This window comes from Scyliorhinus canicula, chromosome 14, assembly GCF_902713615.1.
Source record: "Scyliorhinus canicula chromosome 14, sScyCan1.1, whole genome shotgun sequence".
Taxonomy (NCBI): Eukaryota; Metazoa; Chordata; class Chondrichthyes; order Carcharhiniformes; family Scyliorhinidae; genus Scyliorhinus; species Scyliorhinus canicula.
The window spans coordinates 77,041,417-77,058,018 of NC_052159.1; the positions used below are offsets into that span (position 1 = coordinate 77,041,417).

General features: G+C 45.2%; 1 protein-coding gene across 1 annotated transcript in view; it reads right to left on the reverse strand.

Moving 5' to 3' along the window:
- tenm4 (teneurin transmembrane protein 4) overlaps positions 1 to 16,602 on the reverse strand; it is an 851,752-nt gene that overhangs the window by 80,357 nt on the left and 754,793 nt on the right. The window contains 10 exon segments of the mRNA XM_038818655.1: positions 3,015 to 3,264; positions 5,096 to 5,239; positions 8,707 to 8,749; positions 8,751 to 8,771; positions 8,773 to 8,870; positions 8,873 to 8,939; positions 9,644 to 9,646; positions 10,670 to 10,683; positions 11,923 to 12,203; positions 14,614 to 14,733. Coding sequence (XP_038674583.1) covers positions 3,015 to 3,264; positions 5,096 to 5,239; positions 8,707 to 8,749; positions 8,751 to 8,771; positions 8,773 to 8,870; positions 8,873 to 8,939; positions 9,644 to 9,646; positions 10,670 to 10,683; positions 11,923 to 12,203; positions 14,614 to 14,733 — 1,041 coding nt within the window.

Below are 16,602 nucleotides of genomic sequence, written 5' to 3' on the forward strand. Positions count from 1 at the left end.
TCTAAAGATGAAATGGGTAGGTCCAGAGGATAGGGCCTTGGATAGCCATGCCTTCCAATTATGCTGATGTGCTACAGCTTCTAATTGTATGGGGATAGACTGATGTTAATGATTCATTCACATTGTCACAGGTGCATTACAGAGGTGACCCAACAAACTTGAACTGGGATGTGCTGGGGTGAACAGGTGAGAACCAGCTTGCCAAAGGGATGGGAAAGAATATCAAAGCCCTTGAGCACCAATCTCACAGCTAAAATATGTTGACAACTAAGTAGAAGTGAGACTGCAACAAAAAATGTTCAATGAGAAAACAACAGTTCGACAATAGCTTTAAGTAATGGTGGAACTTTTTACTAAAAACTGCACCAAACTGTTATTAATTTTCAGATGAATGGAACACCTACTGAAACCTATTTGCACTTGAAACTCAGTCAAGTATTCTTAATGGCCAGAGCTGTCCAAAACAATTTAGTACTTTCCGAGATGGAAAAAACAGAAGGTAGAATGCCTGTCAATCAATGGAAGGTGGTTAGATTTTTTCATGTGTCAAAGTAGAGTTTTTATGATCACCCAGAACTACCAGGCCATGTAACAAAACAGCACAAAAGATAAGGGGCGCGATTCTCCCAAAGAGAGACAAAGGGCGGAATTCTCCGCTCCCGGGAAAAATCGGGAAGGCCGTCGTGAACTCGGCCGAGTTAGACGACGGCCTCGGAGGCCGCTCCTCTCACCGTATTCAGCCTCACCCGGGGGGCTAGGAGTGGTACTCTGTTATTCTCGGCGGCCGGGCCTTGACGCTTGTGTCAAGGCGGCGCGCCGAGAATGTCGCGGCCGGCGTGCCTAAGTGACGTCAGCCGCGCATGCGCAGGTTGGCCGGCCAACCTGCGCATGCGCGGCTGACGTCACGAGGGCTGACGGCTCAAAGCCGTGCATGCACGGTGGCCGTCTTCCCCTCTGCTGCCCCGCAAGATGTGGCGGCTTGATATTGCAGGGCGGCGGAGGGGAAAGAGTGTGTAGCTTTGAGACGCCGGCCCGACGATCGGTGGGCATCAATCACGGGCCAGTCCCCTCCCGAGCACGGTCGTGGTGCTCACTCCCCTCTCCGCCCCCCACAAGCTTCAAACGGGCCTTTGGCGCCCATGTTCATGACGACAGCGACCAGGTGTGGGTGCCGCCCTCGTGAACCGGTTGGGAACGGCAGGCCGCTCGACCCATCCGGGTCGGAGAATCGACGGTCGCCGTGAAATGAGTCGCCCGGCCCTCCTGCGATTCTCCCACCCGGCGTGGGGAGCGGAGAATCGCACCCAAAGTGCCGACGCCGGAGTGAAAACCGGAGTGTTTCACTCCTGCGTCGGAGGCCGCTCCTCGCCCCCTATTCTCCCACCCCCAGGGGGCTAGAAGCGGCGGCGGGTCAATCTCGGGCGCCGGGCCTTGGCACCCGCGTCAAAGCGGCGCCGCCTGAATGACGGGGCCGGCGGCTCCTAAATGACGTCACCTGCGCATGCGCAGGTTGGCTGGCGCCAACCCGCACATGCGCGGTTGCCGTCCTCCCCTCCGCCGCCCCGCAAGACATGGAGGATTGATCTTGCGGGGCGGCGGAGGGAAAAGAGTGCTTCTTTCAGAGACACTGGCCCGACGATCGGTGGGCACCGATCGCGGGCCAGACCCCTCCTGAGCACCCCCCGGTGCTCAATCCTCCCTCCGCCCCCCCACAGGCCCCACACGCAGCAGTCGCGCCCTGTACACGCCAGCAGCGACCAGGTGTGGTTGGCGCCGGCGTGAACCGCTCGGATTAGGCAGGCCTGATGTAACATTTTTGACTGCAATATGGCACTTTCTCCATTGGACAAGTACTGTAATGCATGTGCAAAATTACACAATGCTGGTCAATTTTAGGGTCAACTCAACTATTCCCATGATGATTCACTGCATTAAACTCCTATCTACATTACAAAGCAACACCGAATAGTTACCCACTTACCTTTCAAAATATTACCGACTCCTCATCAGGCTTTCCATTTTCTTCACATACCTTTAAAACTGGCATGTTTTTTATTGGCTTCCAAAAACCCGCACTGTCAGAATAAAAAGGCTTGTGGGAGAAAATCTGATTTCCGCCCTCCCCCCCACCCCCATATTTAAAATGGGGAACTCGATCTCAGTGGGGGCAGGTGTATGTTTTGTACACTGGGAAATCTCAGCACACAGAGAAAAATGATGAAAAGTTCAAAGTGCAGAGGAAAACAGATTTCCTCAAAAAAAAAATACAGGTGTGGCTATTCATGCACCAAAATGCACCTCTGCGTCCAGGCAAAGTTTTGACTCCAAGAAACAAATTGTCTGTTACTTTTGGTCAGTGAATAATGGAAAGCTCTCATGGAATTGGATTTTTAAAAAAAAATGTTACACAGAAGAACTTAGGCAAGATGCAAATAAAGCATTAAAAACTGGAACTTGGCATTAGATCTTAATACAATTTCTAAGGAAATTGGTTTTCATTTTTGATGTATCTTAGTCTCTTCAGGTTTCTCCATATTGTACTTCATTCCAAAAACAAATAGGTGGCTGAGTATGTGTTCCTAACTCCATCTCCATGAGTGGATTCTCCGTCCCGCTGCACCAGTTTCCTGATGCGGTGGACAACCGGCAGAAGCTTGATTCTCCGTCCCACCATCCGGCCAATGGGGTTTCCCATTGTGGTTGGTCCTATGCCATCGGAAAGTCCACGGGCATGGGTGCCTTGGCGGTGAAACAGAGAATCCCGAAAGCGAAGAATCCAGCCCCATATCTTTTGTGAGCCAAGTGCTCTAATTTTTTCTTTCCTCCTAATTGTCCGGCTCACAATGACTAATTTGGGAAGCTAGTCGAAAAGAAATGTAATCATTCTACAAAGCTCTTTATTCATTCAACCACAATCTTAATTCAGATATTGTTTTGTTAATTTTAAACCACATTTTTGTGACTGAACATCGCAGAACTGACATGAATTTGATCAGCACCCAAAGTTATCATACCTTAACTCCAGTATATTTATAACATTGCCTGAGGGGAAGATCCTCCGAACAAAATTAAAATCACCAACGTATATGCTTCCATCTGACCCGCACGTCAAGGCAATTGGCGCAAGGAGCTTGTTACCAGATGCAAGACCGTTGCAGCTTGGACAGGAAACGCTCCGTCTTCGGCCATTTCCGATAATGCTTCCAATCACAGGTGGCTGCTGGGATATAAAATTATTTTCGCCATTTCCCTTGTGTAAAATACCTGCAACACAATAAATGATTGCTAATATTTCTACTTTATGAAATATGAGACAACAAATACAATTTTAGGATGAATGCGACATGCGTTGAACCTACGTCAAACATTATTAACAATAACTCATCTGTTATTATATCACTTCACTCTGATTAGTGCCTATGCATGGGCGTCATTGATTATTTTCTATTTGAATGGCGAGAACTCATAGTAATGTTCAAATGGGAATTTCCTGACAAACATTGCAGATTTTAATATAAAAAGCAATTTGGTGGAAAAGAAAAAAACTGAAATAGGAAATTCTTTATAGGGCCAAAAGGCCAGACAACATGAGAAAAAAATGACAGGCAAATGTCACAAGCACCTTTCATTTTAAAGATATTGATCTTGCTTCTTTCAAATGTGACTGGCTGTCCATTTCTGGCTTGTTTATTTGGCCATTAGTAGGGATGTAAAGTCGAGGATAAATTATCTTCATTGACATGGATATTTAAGCATCAGCCAAATCATGCTTACAGGTGATATTTCACAACAGTTGAAGCTTTAATCAAGTTCTTAAACATGGAACAAAGTGCATCAAATAAGTGCAATATTGGCAGAATGAAACTGTTCACCTCTATTAGGAAATAGGCAATACTATAAAAAACTATGATTCCAAGGTTTTAAATGTCTACATTTCTTTCACAAAATTCATGGGGTTAGATGGGAGTGGAGGCATGTCCAGCTGGGTCAGATGGGGTAGTCAAGTTCGGTTAATGGGGGGGGGGGGGGGGTTTCCAGCCAATTTGGGTCAGAGAGGTGGGGGTGTTAGTGATCAATCCTGTACGAGGGGCAAGGATTGGTCTGGGTGTTTAACATAGTTACTCTGAAGTTAGAAGAGGTTTTATTTCTTCTCACATTTTCAGGGTAATTCTTAGCGTAACAATGGTGGAATCATCCAACGTTAGCGATTTAAATCACTTTGTCAGATGATTCCCCACGCAGTGCAATTGTCCAGTGGAAGTAACCTTTCTGGGAAATTGCAGTGCACATGCTTACCTGGGAGCTTCCAAGAGGGATTCCCCAGCATATATTTGGGAGTTCCCCCAAATCTCGCTGGGGTCCCAGGAGTTATATGTCACTTTTTTCACCATTTTCTTTTTTTTAAGCTTTGTAAGCCAACATAAGTGTTTGATGAAAAGATTGGAAGTTAATGGCCTAGATTTTGCAGTAGAGCAGGGTCAGGCTCGTTTAAATTTTATTTTGGTGGGCTTCCAGTGGCATTATTATTTCTGCTAGGCCTTCTGCCTTGGATGCAGGGGAAGGGGAAATGGTTGCACCATCTGCTGTTACACAGTGAATCGTGTCCAGCAATCCTGCACAGTCATTCTCTTCCCTCTTGCTCTAGAATCAATTCCATTGGGGATGATGGACCATTAATTTTGAAAGTTTTCCGTGAAAAGCAAAAGTCAGCTGGTGGAATAAATTCTGTCACATTTCTCCCCCCCCCCCAATGGGTGTTCAAATTCCTAAAACTTTTGGGAGGGGTGTGTGGAAACCACGTCAAGAAATCCAATCTTTTGCTGTGGTGGAAAAAAACAATTGTTGAAAATACAGTTGGCCCCCATAATATGTGAAGAGAAAAAACAAGTTAATGTGGCCCCTATTCCACAGACAAATCATATATCTGTCTTTTCTCTTTTCCAATGCTGATATTTCTGTTGCGTATTGCTGGCATTATCATTTTGCATTTCAGATTTATGAAATCCACAGTTTTTTCCTTTTTATTTTGATATATAGTTTCAATCAAGTAAATTCTTCTGGTGTTACTGTAATGATTGCTGTACTGTATACTTACTACTTTGTATGTTGAGGGCATGATGTTTGTCTAAGGTCCATCCACCCAGATTAGATGCATCTAACTCATAGCCTTGCAGAACAGCAGTACGCTTCTCCCAGAGTATCAGATCAGGACATGATTCATATTCATAACCCACCGACACTGCAAGGAGAAAATTCAAAATAGGTCAAACGATGACAGCATATTCTGGAAAGAGCTATCTTTGCCAATCTATTCTAAATCAAGTTTCTTTTTAAATGAACCTGATTAAACATCAGCAATGCATTTTGAAGGTGGGATTGGATACTACATTGAACTGATAACTAGGTCTCCCAAGAAGGAGGACCAGAAGTATGAAAGTGTCACGTCTCACAAATGCTTGTTAATGGACACACTTCAAGCAAGATTTAGCAGCCGTTTTCAAGACACCAGTGGCATGTATGTCTGCATAATAATGAACAAATTGGCCTCTGGAAGAGACTGAATTTGTAAAGTACCATGTTGGTGAGAATACGAGGTACTCACTTCACATCATTGAGGAGTTTTTAACCCCCAAGGATGGTGGTTTGGCTGCAATTGGACAATTTAAATTTTGCCAATTGCTCCAAGAAAGTTAATGCTTTTATTAAAAGCATTCAGTATATTTAGAACTCAAAGCTTTTTTATTCTGCTCACAACAACTCAGTGTAATACATCAAGATTTCATTGCTGTGTTCCCTTTTGCTGACCATTCATTAACGCTGCTTCGGTAATAATATGGAAATCTTTATATAAAGAGGGTTTACGCTCTGTTATTTTTCTGCTGTGAAGGGGGCCTTATTGGGATTAATGAGCATTGACACAGCAGTGCTAATGGCTTTTTATTTTTATAGAACCTAAATTTAAAACAGGTAACGGTTTCACCCGTTCTTGGGTGTAGTTTGCCAAGTTAGCAATTCATTTCAGAGTGGTGAAGAAATACAGTTGGTTCTCAATCCCTTCCCTGGGAAAAACTTTACGATTAATACCAAGTCTAGAATGCAGGAAGGAATAAGCTGGAAAAATCTGGGTACAAACTCATGAGATCCAATTCAAACAAGCATGCAATAAATAACTGTTGGAATTAGTTATTATACAATGGAAGTCAATAAAAAACCTCATACTTTCAATGGTTAATCTTTTTTCGCAGAACCTACAGTGCAGAAGGAGGCAATTTGGCCCATCAAGGCAGCACCAGCCCTTGGAAAGAGCACCCCACTTAAGCCCGCCCCTCCACCCCATCTCCATAACCCCATCTAACCTTTTTGGACACTAAGGGCAATTTAACATGGCCAATCCACCTAACCTGCACATCTTTGGACTGTGGAAAGAAACCGGAGCACCTGGAGAAAACCCACCCAGCCACAGGCAGAATGTGCAGACTCTGCACAGACAGTGACCCAAGGGATTCAAACCTGGAACCCTGGAGCTGTGAAGCAACAGTGCTAACCACTGTGCTACCGTGCCACCCGTATAAGACAAAATAACATAGTTTTTAATGGTGGAATGGATTGGGCAAGAATGTGAGTGTTGAATTTTCAATTAACAATTACGGGCGGGATTCTCTCAGCCCACGCCGGGTCGGAGGATTGCCGGCCGGGCGTGAATCATGCGACGCCGCCCTGACGACGGTCTGCTGATTCTCTGGGGAGCGGAGAATTGGTGCCATTGGCGCGGCGCGGCCGGCGTGCCACTGGTCGGGGGCAGCCTGCCGATTCTCCGCCCGGGATGGGCCGAGAGGCCGCCCAATAAAAGCCCATGCTCCGCCGGCGACGTTCACATCTGGTTTTACCTAGCGGGACCTTGGCATCCATCCTGTCTGGGGCGGCCTGGTTGGGGGGGGGAGGGAGGGAGGGTCCGACCCGGTGGGGGGCACCCTCCACCGTGGCCTGGTCCGTGATCGGGGCCTACCGATTGGCGGGCTGGCCTCTCATGGTGGGGGCCTCTTTTGCTCCGTGCCAGTTTTTGTAGCCCTATGCCATGTTGCGCCGGGGGACCGGCGCGGGAGAAGGAGGTTACCGTGCTCCGGGCTGGTCGCAGTGCGCCTGCGGCGCATTCACGCCGGTCACAGCATGCATGCGCAGACCCGCTGGTGCCCATTTGACGCTGTTATCGGCAGCTGGAGCAGCATGGGTCGCTCCAGTGCCCTGCTGGCCTCCTTTAGGGCAGAGGATCGCTACACATAGCGGTTCGATGACGCCATCGTTAAACTCTCCAGTTTTTACGATGGCATCAACACTCTGCCTTCAGATTGGAGAATCTCACCCTATTTGTGACACCGAATTGAAAAATTATGATTTGGAACTATATCAGATACGAATTCTTGGCAGCGTCAATGGTTTCTCAGAAAGAAGCAATTTCTATCAACGATTTTGATCCATACTATCGCTAATCACTTCTTTTCAGGTTCATGGAATAATAGTCAACTTCACTTGATAAACTTATTGTCAAGTTAAAAGTTCACTTCCTGCTTGGACTGGAATACTTTACGATTCAATTTTGGATGATTTTTGCTTCTCGACAAATATGAATTGATTGACTGCTGAAGATGTCGCTTGTTGTCACTTCACCAGCTGCTTTAAGGTGCAATTATTAAAATTAGAGACAACATGAGTGTTGAAAGAAGTGACAGAGTTGATTTTAATAATCAACATTCAAAAAAATGACAATGTATGATAAATTACAATCAGTGGGTTTCATTTCAATATAATCACCACAGAAACCATTGAGGTGAACACATTTTTAATAAAACCATCATCAAAAAAGTTCGCTACTTCTCACAGAATCTGTTATTCTGCTTTCAAAGAGATTTTGATTGTGTTGCCTATTGGAGGTAATGCCTCATTGATGTGACAAGAAAATAGTGTTCAATTATACCCATCAACCCTACATTCTGAGCATACTTTCAAAATCTACTGAGAATACTTCAATTATGATTGGTATTTTCATGAAACATACCACACGTCTTTCAATGTAAAATAGAGCGCTTTTCATCAAGGTATTTGTTTTTTACAATATTTTAAAGGAGAAAACTAGCATAATGCTCCAGCTTATGCGCTGCAGAAGGGAATTGGGACAGCTGATTTGACTTTTCCTCGTTTGTCAATTAGCCTCAACTTCCCACGAGAGAATCGTCAGGTAAAGAAAGTACAATGCAGAGAGCTAGAACAAGTAACGAGCCACTGGAAATAGTTGGTGACACCTCGGTGTACCCTTTAACTAATGTTGTGTTCTTGACCTCACTTTAGTGATCAGACTTGCATCAAGTGACAGAATGCAATTCCTCAGGAAAGGGAAAACTGGGAAAATGCATTCACCTGCACCACTCTCTCTGCCCTCTTGACTATTGAGAGTGGACATTTGCCAACCACGTCTGAAGAGAATCTCAGGAATTTTCCAAGAGGTAAACTTTGGTGATGGCTATTGGGTCCGAGAGAGGGAATGGCAAAGAATAAGGGGATAGTGGAAAATCAACAGGCTGATAAAATCTGCGACCTAAAGTTGATTCATTGTCATCACATCTGAGGATCAACCTACAGATACTCTTTGTACACCACAACCATCAGCTTTGTCATCATCACAAAACGTATCTATAGATTACGGAAACTTACCAAATGCTTCTGATAGCCCATAAACCTTTTGGCTGTAAACATCAAGTTTTGTCCCAGATGAGAGTAATAGGATAGGTCAGGGGTAGCAGGAAACCACTTCTGGAAGAGTCTGCCTTCCACGGCCACCATGAGATGCACTTTCATGAGATTGAATGGGATGGAGGGTGGGTCAGACCTATCCTCATGATTGATTTGTAGCCAGCATTGCGGCTGCTGACATAGTTCAGCTTCATCTTACTACTGGAATTTTATCTCCTCTTGCAAAGCCTGTGAACAATAAAGGTAGAAAGACATTAGCAAATAATACATGAAAAAGAAATGTGAGCATTTGGCCACAATTTTTCCAGAGTGCATGAGAAATATCACAAACCACGAATGAGAAGAACAAGTTTTGTGCTTTTCGTTCTCCACAGTGAGGTTTTCAACTCTGTGAACAGTTATTTGTGGCCAAGCATCCCTCACAGAGTAGGTAAAACGCAGATAGCCCACTTTGATGTACAACCAGCGGCTGGTTGAAGAGCAGAACAGGCAGGAACCAGTTGAAAAGTCACTTAAATTTTCCTGAAGGTAACACCTGCTGGCTGTGTGACAAGTTTCTAATGTTTCTAATTTCAGAGAGCAAGTACCCTGTTTTTTGGTAAAAATGGGGTTTGGCAGTGTGCCACATTTGTATTACTCACACTGGACAATTCTATGAAAATGTCCATCACTTTGTTCCGTGAAGAGCAATGGTCAAACTGTTACATTCTGGGTCATTCTTCGTCTGAAGAACAATCATGGTCTTTATGTGCTGATTTTACACCCCCACTCTGCTGGTGTTTGAATGTGGGGGAGGTGGGAATATAAAACCCAGCAAATGATCTTCCTGTCACCTATTGGCTTGCCTCCAACCAAATTTGTGGGTGGGGGTGCATCATGGCTGGAAGGCGTCAGGCACGTCCTCGCCCAATAGCCTGTTAAGGCCCTTGAGTGCTCAAATAGTGAACACTTAAGGAATTCACCCCACCTCATCATCCATGCCATAAGGGAAGCTTAGCAGCTTAGCTGTGTAGGGGTGGTATTGGGCAAAAGGTGGGAGGGGGGAAGGGGGGTGGGGGGGAGAGGGGTATTGAAACCTCATTGTGGGCTCACTGGACCAATAAGAGGAGCCCTCCGCTTCTAGGCCATCTCTCACCCCCCCCCCCCCCCCCCCCCTCCCCAGGCCTCTTGAACACAATCACACCCTTGCCTCTCTTAGACATCCAACTTAACTGGGCTCCATGGTTTGGTGAGACCGCTACTGGCTGGCATTGCTGGGACAGCCGAGCTTGCGGACATCTGATTGGCCAGCAGCTCTTTAATGTGGGACTTCCTCTTGAGAAAGGGGCTTCCAGCATTACATTGTTGGGGGCAGCTGATTTTGGGCAGGCTCCCCAATGCCATTCAGGCCAGGGGATGGATGCAGGACAGTAAAATCCCACCTGGAGTGAGAATATCAGTTGGCACAACTTTTGGACAGTTTTGTGCAATGGACCCAGAGCCACTAAGAAGAGATTGAGGATGTTGTTCCATGCAATCTAGTGGCAGCAATCTAACAGCGGGAAGAAGTTTATATAATCCCATTAATCAGGATTATGCTGCAATTGTATAAGGTGTTAGTGAGGCCACACCTGGAGTATTGTGCTCAGTTTTAGAACATAGAACATAGAACAGTACAGCACAGAACAGGCCCTTCGGCCCTCGATGTTGTGCCGAGCAATGATCACCCTACTCAACCCCACGTATCCACCCTATACCCGTTACCCAACAACCCCCCCCCCCCCTTAACCTTACTTTTAAGGACACTACGGGCAATTTAGCATGGCCAATCCACCTAACCCGCACATCTTTGGACTGTGGGAGGAAACCGGAGCACCCGGAGGAAACCCACGCACACACGGGGAGGACGTGCAGACTCCGCACAGACAGTGACCCAGCCGGGAACCGAACCTGGGACCCCTGGAGCTGTGAAGCATTTATGCTAACCACCATGCTACCGTGCTGCCCACCTTTGGTCTCCTTACTTGAGAAAGGACATACTGGCACTGGAGGGTGTGCAGAGGAGATTCACGAGGTTAATCCCAGAGCTGAAGGGGTTGGATTACGAGGAGCGGTTGAGTAGACTGGGACTGTACTCGTTGGAATTTAGAAGGATGCGGGAGATCTTATAGAAACATATAAAATTATGAAGGGATTAGATAGGATAGATGCGGGCAGGTTGTTTCCACTGGCAGGTGACAGCAGAACTAGGGGGCATAGCCTCAAAATAAGGGGAAGTAGATTTAGGACTGAGTTTAGGAAGAACTTCTTCACCCAAAGGGCTTTGAATCTATGGAATTCCTTGCCCAGTGAATCAGTTGAGGCTCCTTCATTAAATGTTTTTAAGGTAAAGATAGATAGTTTTTTGAAGAATAAAGGGATTAAGGGTTATGGTGCTCGGGCCGGAAAGTGGAGCTGAGTCCACAAAAGATCAGCCATGATCTCATTGACTTTTTTTTTACACAGTACCTGTATTTCACCATTCCATTGAATGGTGGAGCAGGCTCGAGGGGCCAGATGGCCTACTCCTGCTCCTAGTTCTTATGATTCATACCTTTGCACCAGAGAAGAAAGGGAAAATGCACAATCCACGTGTCACTAAGTCTCTCTAATTTTCATTATTACATTTGACCTTGTCAACCTCTTAGACAATGTGATATTTTTCGTGTTTTTCTATGGCTATGAACCTACTTATTATTTTACAAGTCCTATCGCACATAAAAAAATCATGTACATCAGGCCATTGAATTTCTTTTTTTTTGTTTTTAAATTTAGAATACCCAATTCTTTTTCTTCCCAATTAAGGGGCAATTTAGTGTGACCAATCCACCTACCCTGCCATCTTTAGGTTGTGGGGATGAGACCCATGCAGACACGAGGAGAATGTGCAAACTCCACATGGGCAGTGGTCCTCGGCGGCGTGAGACAGCAGTGCTAACCACTGCGCCAACGTGCCACCCTAGGCTATTGAATTTCTGATATGCATCCATCATACAATGATCCATAGCAGGAGCGCTGAATCACAATTTTAGCCCTAGATTTTGTATTTTGATTGGAATATGTTCACCTTGATACCAACTTCAAAGTACTTGCCATGCAAGCATTTTTGCTGCAGTGTTACTTGTAAGCATTAGGGATGAATAAAGGTGGAGGAGTAACTTTTTTTTTTACACAGTACCTGTATTTCAGGAATGATGGGCCCTTTCTCCTGGCATGAGCCTGCGAATACCGTCAATGGCGATGGAGAGACGATTGGATTGGGACGTGCAAAATTACTCAGGTCACAGCTAGGGATCTCATTTTCTTCGTGCCTCATGATGACAGTGTCCATGACAAAGAAACGGTCCCAAGGCAGCCAAAGTGTATGCTCCTGGGTGATGAATGGAGAGCGCTCAAAGTGTATCGTGACCGAAATCCCTCCGTTAGTCATCAAATCAAAGCTAGTATTTGGAGGACAGAACAAGACAATTTGTTTTCAAAAGAAGGTTTATTTTGTATAAAATAGCATGACATATAATTTCCCACTTTTGTGGAAGGATCTCAATAGCAGTGCACATCAGAAATTAGGGTAAACAGTACGCATGATTTTCTAACCATCAATTTAAACGGACAGAAAACTATACAAAGTGCATGCATACATTTCCAAATTGTGTTTCTGACAGGTAAAGCTCCTGCCAAGATTACAAAGTTACAAAATTAACCATAATATCATCTGTCAACTTCTTGACAGCTTGTACTCTGGAACAGATGCAGCAGGTAAAGGTCAAGCTTGTTGATCAGGAGGTAGACATCTTTAATAAACTGATATTTAAGCACTTTTATTAATGTGCAATCTTGGAAGAACAGACTTATTTACACCAGAGTCATCCATCAAAAACAGGAACACATTCAGATGCAAATCGTGAAACGTTTGTCCTTTAACGTATTGCCTCACTTAATATTAGTGCTGAATATAAAGGGCTGGGTGGGCCATGGTGTTGCTCAGAATAAGTCTGATGTATGGAGTACAATATGTTGTATAAATTATTTGTAGTAAGCTTCAGTCACAATCGGAATTATCTTGAGTTTTATTTTGCCAATTGTATTGCTGTGAGGCAGGAAGCACTAGATTGTTCCTTTCCTTCTTGCATGGACTGCTTCCGTGATGTGCGTTATTGCTAACAGCTGCCTATGTGCGTTTGATGATCTGACATCTTTACCACTTGCATTCCAGCTCAGATTTGTCTGTAACTAGTAGTGCAAACACTGCTGCGTTGCATTTCATAAGTGTTTCTCTGTTTCTCTCCTGTATTTTTAGCTGGAACCCCCTTTATTTGTGCAAATGAGCTTTGTGTCAAAAGGATGATAGCAGAGGGGGAGAAGACCAGAGGAAGTCGTGATGACAGCTGAACCAGCAGCAGATTTCAGTGCAGACATTTTAATGCACATTTCAGGCCCCTCTGTTCAACAGATATTGAGACAGTGAGGCAGGGAGAAGGAAGAACACACATTCCACAGACAATTCCAGCTACATTTCTTCAAATACTTTGAATGGGGAATTTCATGACTTGGCTCACTGGCACATTGTGATATTTTGCCTCTGAATGGCCTCATGTGAACCACCACCATCACAAAGGTATTGTTCTTGCCCATGGTGGTGGACAATTAAATAACTCACTGAAGAAATGGGAGGAGGAGCTGGGTGAGGAGATTGAGGAGGGGACGTGGGCGGATGCCCTGGAAAGGGTGAACTCCTCCTCTTCATGTGCGAGGCTTAGCCTCATACAGTTTAAGGTCCTGCATTGGGCTCATATGACCGGGACAAGGATGAGTCGGTTTTTTGGGAGTGAGGACAGGTGTGTTAGGTGCTCTGGGGGCCCAGCAAACCATGTCCATATGTTCTGGGCATGCCCAGCGCTGGGGGAGATTTGGAAGGGTGTAGCAAGGACGGTATCGAGGGTGGTAGGATCCAGGGTCAATCCAGGCTGGGGACTCGCAATATTTGGGGTTGCAGTGGAACCGGGAGTGCAGGAGGCGAAAGAGGCCGGTGTTCTGGCCTTTGCGTCCCTAGTAGCCCGGCGGAGGATTCTTCTTCAGTGAAAGGATGCGAGGCCCCCAAGTGTGGAGGCCTGGGTCAACGATATGGCGGGGTTTATTAAATTGGAGAAGGTGAAATTGCCCTAAGGGGGTCAGTGCAGGGGTTTTTCAGGAGCTGGCAACCATTCCTATCCTCTTCCTGGCAGAACGGTAAAAAACAAAAGGTCAGCAGCAGCAGCAACCCGCGGGAGGGGGGGGGGGGGGGGGGGGTCCTCTTTGTTTTGTTTTGGGTTGAATCTTCGCTAACAACGGTGTTTATTTATTTCTTCTCTTTTGTATATATTAGGGGGGGGGGGGGGGGGGGGTTTCTTTTTGTTCTTTGAATTTTCTGTTACTGTTTTCTTTTTTGTGAAAATGTGAAAATTTGAATAAAAATTATTTATAAAAAAAATAATAACTCACTGGAGCAGGAGGCTCCAGGAAGGTAGGAACTCTGCAGATGGCTCTTTCATTTTTAAAATTATACTTAGTAATGTTCTGAGTACTCAAGCTGACCAAGATAGCAAGCCAGAGAAGAATAGACAATATCACTTGCTTCGATCATCAACTCTCCTGGGGGCTGTGGAAGACAGGATAAACAGACCCCTGGGGGTGGGTCACACTTAATCACCCATAATTATTACTTACGACACCTTGAAGGAGGTGGAACTGACTGACAACTCTCTTATCCTTTGCTTGCAGGAGGCAAAACATGAGCATCATGGAATCCTCTGCGAGTTTAACTGCTTACTCTTGAATAAAGTTGCTCGTTGAACAGAGGGTAAAGTATAGTACCTGCCATCCTGTCGGCTGATGGTATAACCATACTTTGGATTGTTGACAAAGCTGATATTGACTCCAACCAAAGGGGTTCCATCTGCTGTCACTACTTGACCTCGTATCACACACGTGTGGCTGTAAGCAACAGAAATAACATAGCTAAATTAATATAGGTATAACTGTAATTTGATATTTTATAGCCATTCTAATTATATACAAGAGATACGCCCCTGTTTAGTGATACACTGTCCTAAAGTGAGTTACATTGGAAGGTCAGGATAACTCCCACACACATTTCTTTAAATACTTTGAATGGGGAATTTCATGACTTGGTTTACTGGCGCATTGTGATATTTTGCCTCTGAATGGCCTTATGTTAACCCACCATCATCACAAAGGTATTCTTCTTGTCCATGGTGGTGGACAATTAAATAACTCACTTGAGCAGGAGTCTCCAGGAATATCCCTATCTTCAATGATGGGGGAGCCCAGCAAATAAGCACAAAAGACAAGGGTGAAGCATTTGCAGCCAACTTCAGCCAGAAATAGCAGGTCGATGATCTATCTCGGCCCTCTCTTCGGGTCCCTTTAATGCCAGTCAACAGCCAATTCAATTTTCTTGTGGTATCAAGAAATGGCTGATGGTGCTAGATACTGAAAACTGGATACTGTGAGCCTATGGGCAAGAACACTGATGACTGTGCTCCAGAACTAGCTGGAAATCCTAACAAAACTTTTATACAGCGACAACACTGGCATCTACCTGGCAATGTACAAAATAGCTCAGATATGCCTGTCCACAAAAAATAGGATAAACCCAACCTGGCCAATTACTGTCCCATCAGTCTATGGTCAATCATCAGCAAAGTGATGGAAAGAGCCATCAACAATGTTATCAAGCAGCACTTATTCAGCAACAATCTTCTCACTGATGCTCAATTTGGGTTCTGCCAGGTTCAATCAGCTCCAGACCTCATTACAGTCTTGGTCCAAACATGGACAAAAAAACTGAACTCGAGAGATAAGGTGAGAGTTATTGCCCTTTACATCAAGAAAGCATTTGATGGAGTGTGGCATCAAGGAATCTTAACAAATCTGGAGTCAATGGGAATCTGGAGTGGGGGGGGGGGGGGGGGGGGGGGGGGGTTTGTTGGGGAGAGAGGAAGTCTCCACTGGTTGGTATCATTCCTGGTACAAAGGAAGACGGTTGTGATTGTTAGAGGTCAATCATCTCAGTTCAGGGATTTCACAGCAGGAGTTGTTCAGTGTAGTGTCCTTGGCCCAACCATCTTCAGCTCCTCTGTTAATGACATTCCTCCATCATAAGATCAGAAATAGGGATGTTCACTGATGATTGTATAATTTTAGCGCCATTTACGATTCAGATACAGAAGCAGTCTATGTTCCAATGCAGCAAGATGTGTACAATATCCAAGCTTGGGCTGACAAGTAACATTCATGCCACACAAGTACTAGGCAATGACCATTTCTTCTTGCCATTCAATAGCATTCCCATTACTGAAATCCCCACCATCAGAATCCTGGGGGGGGGGGCAGTTACCGTTGACCAGAAACTGAACTGGACCAGCCATACAAATACTGTGGCTACAGGTGCAGATTGGAGGTTGGGAAGTCTGTGGTGAGGAACTCACCTCCTGACTTCGCAAAGCCTGTCCAACAGTCACAAGACACAGTTAGGAGTGTAATGGAATATTCTCTACACCATCCAGGACAAAGCAGCCTGCGTGTTTGGGAGCCCTTCCACCTGTTTCAAAATTCACTCCCTCCACACCGATGCACAATGGCAGCAGTGTTTCCATCAAGTTGCACTGCAGCAACTCACCAAAGCTCTTTCAACAGCACCTTCCCAATCTGTGACCGCTACATAGAAGGACAAGTGCAGCAGGCATGCATGGGATCACCACCACCTGCAAGTTCCATTCAAGCCACATACCATCCTGACTTGGAACTATATTACCGTTCCTTCACTGTTGCTGGGTCAAA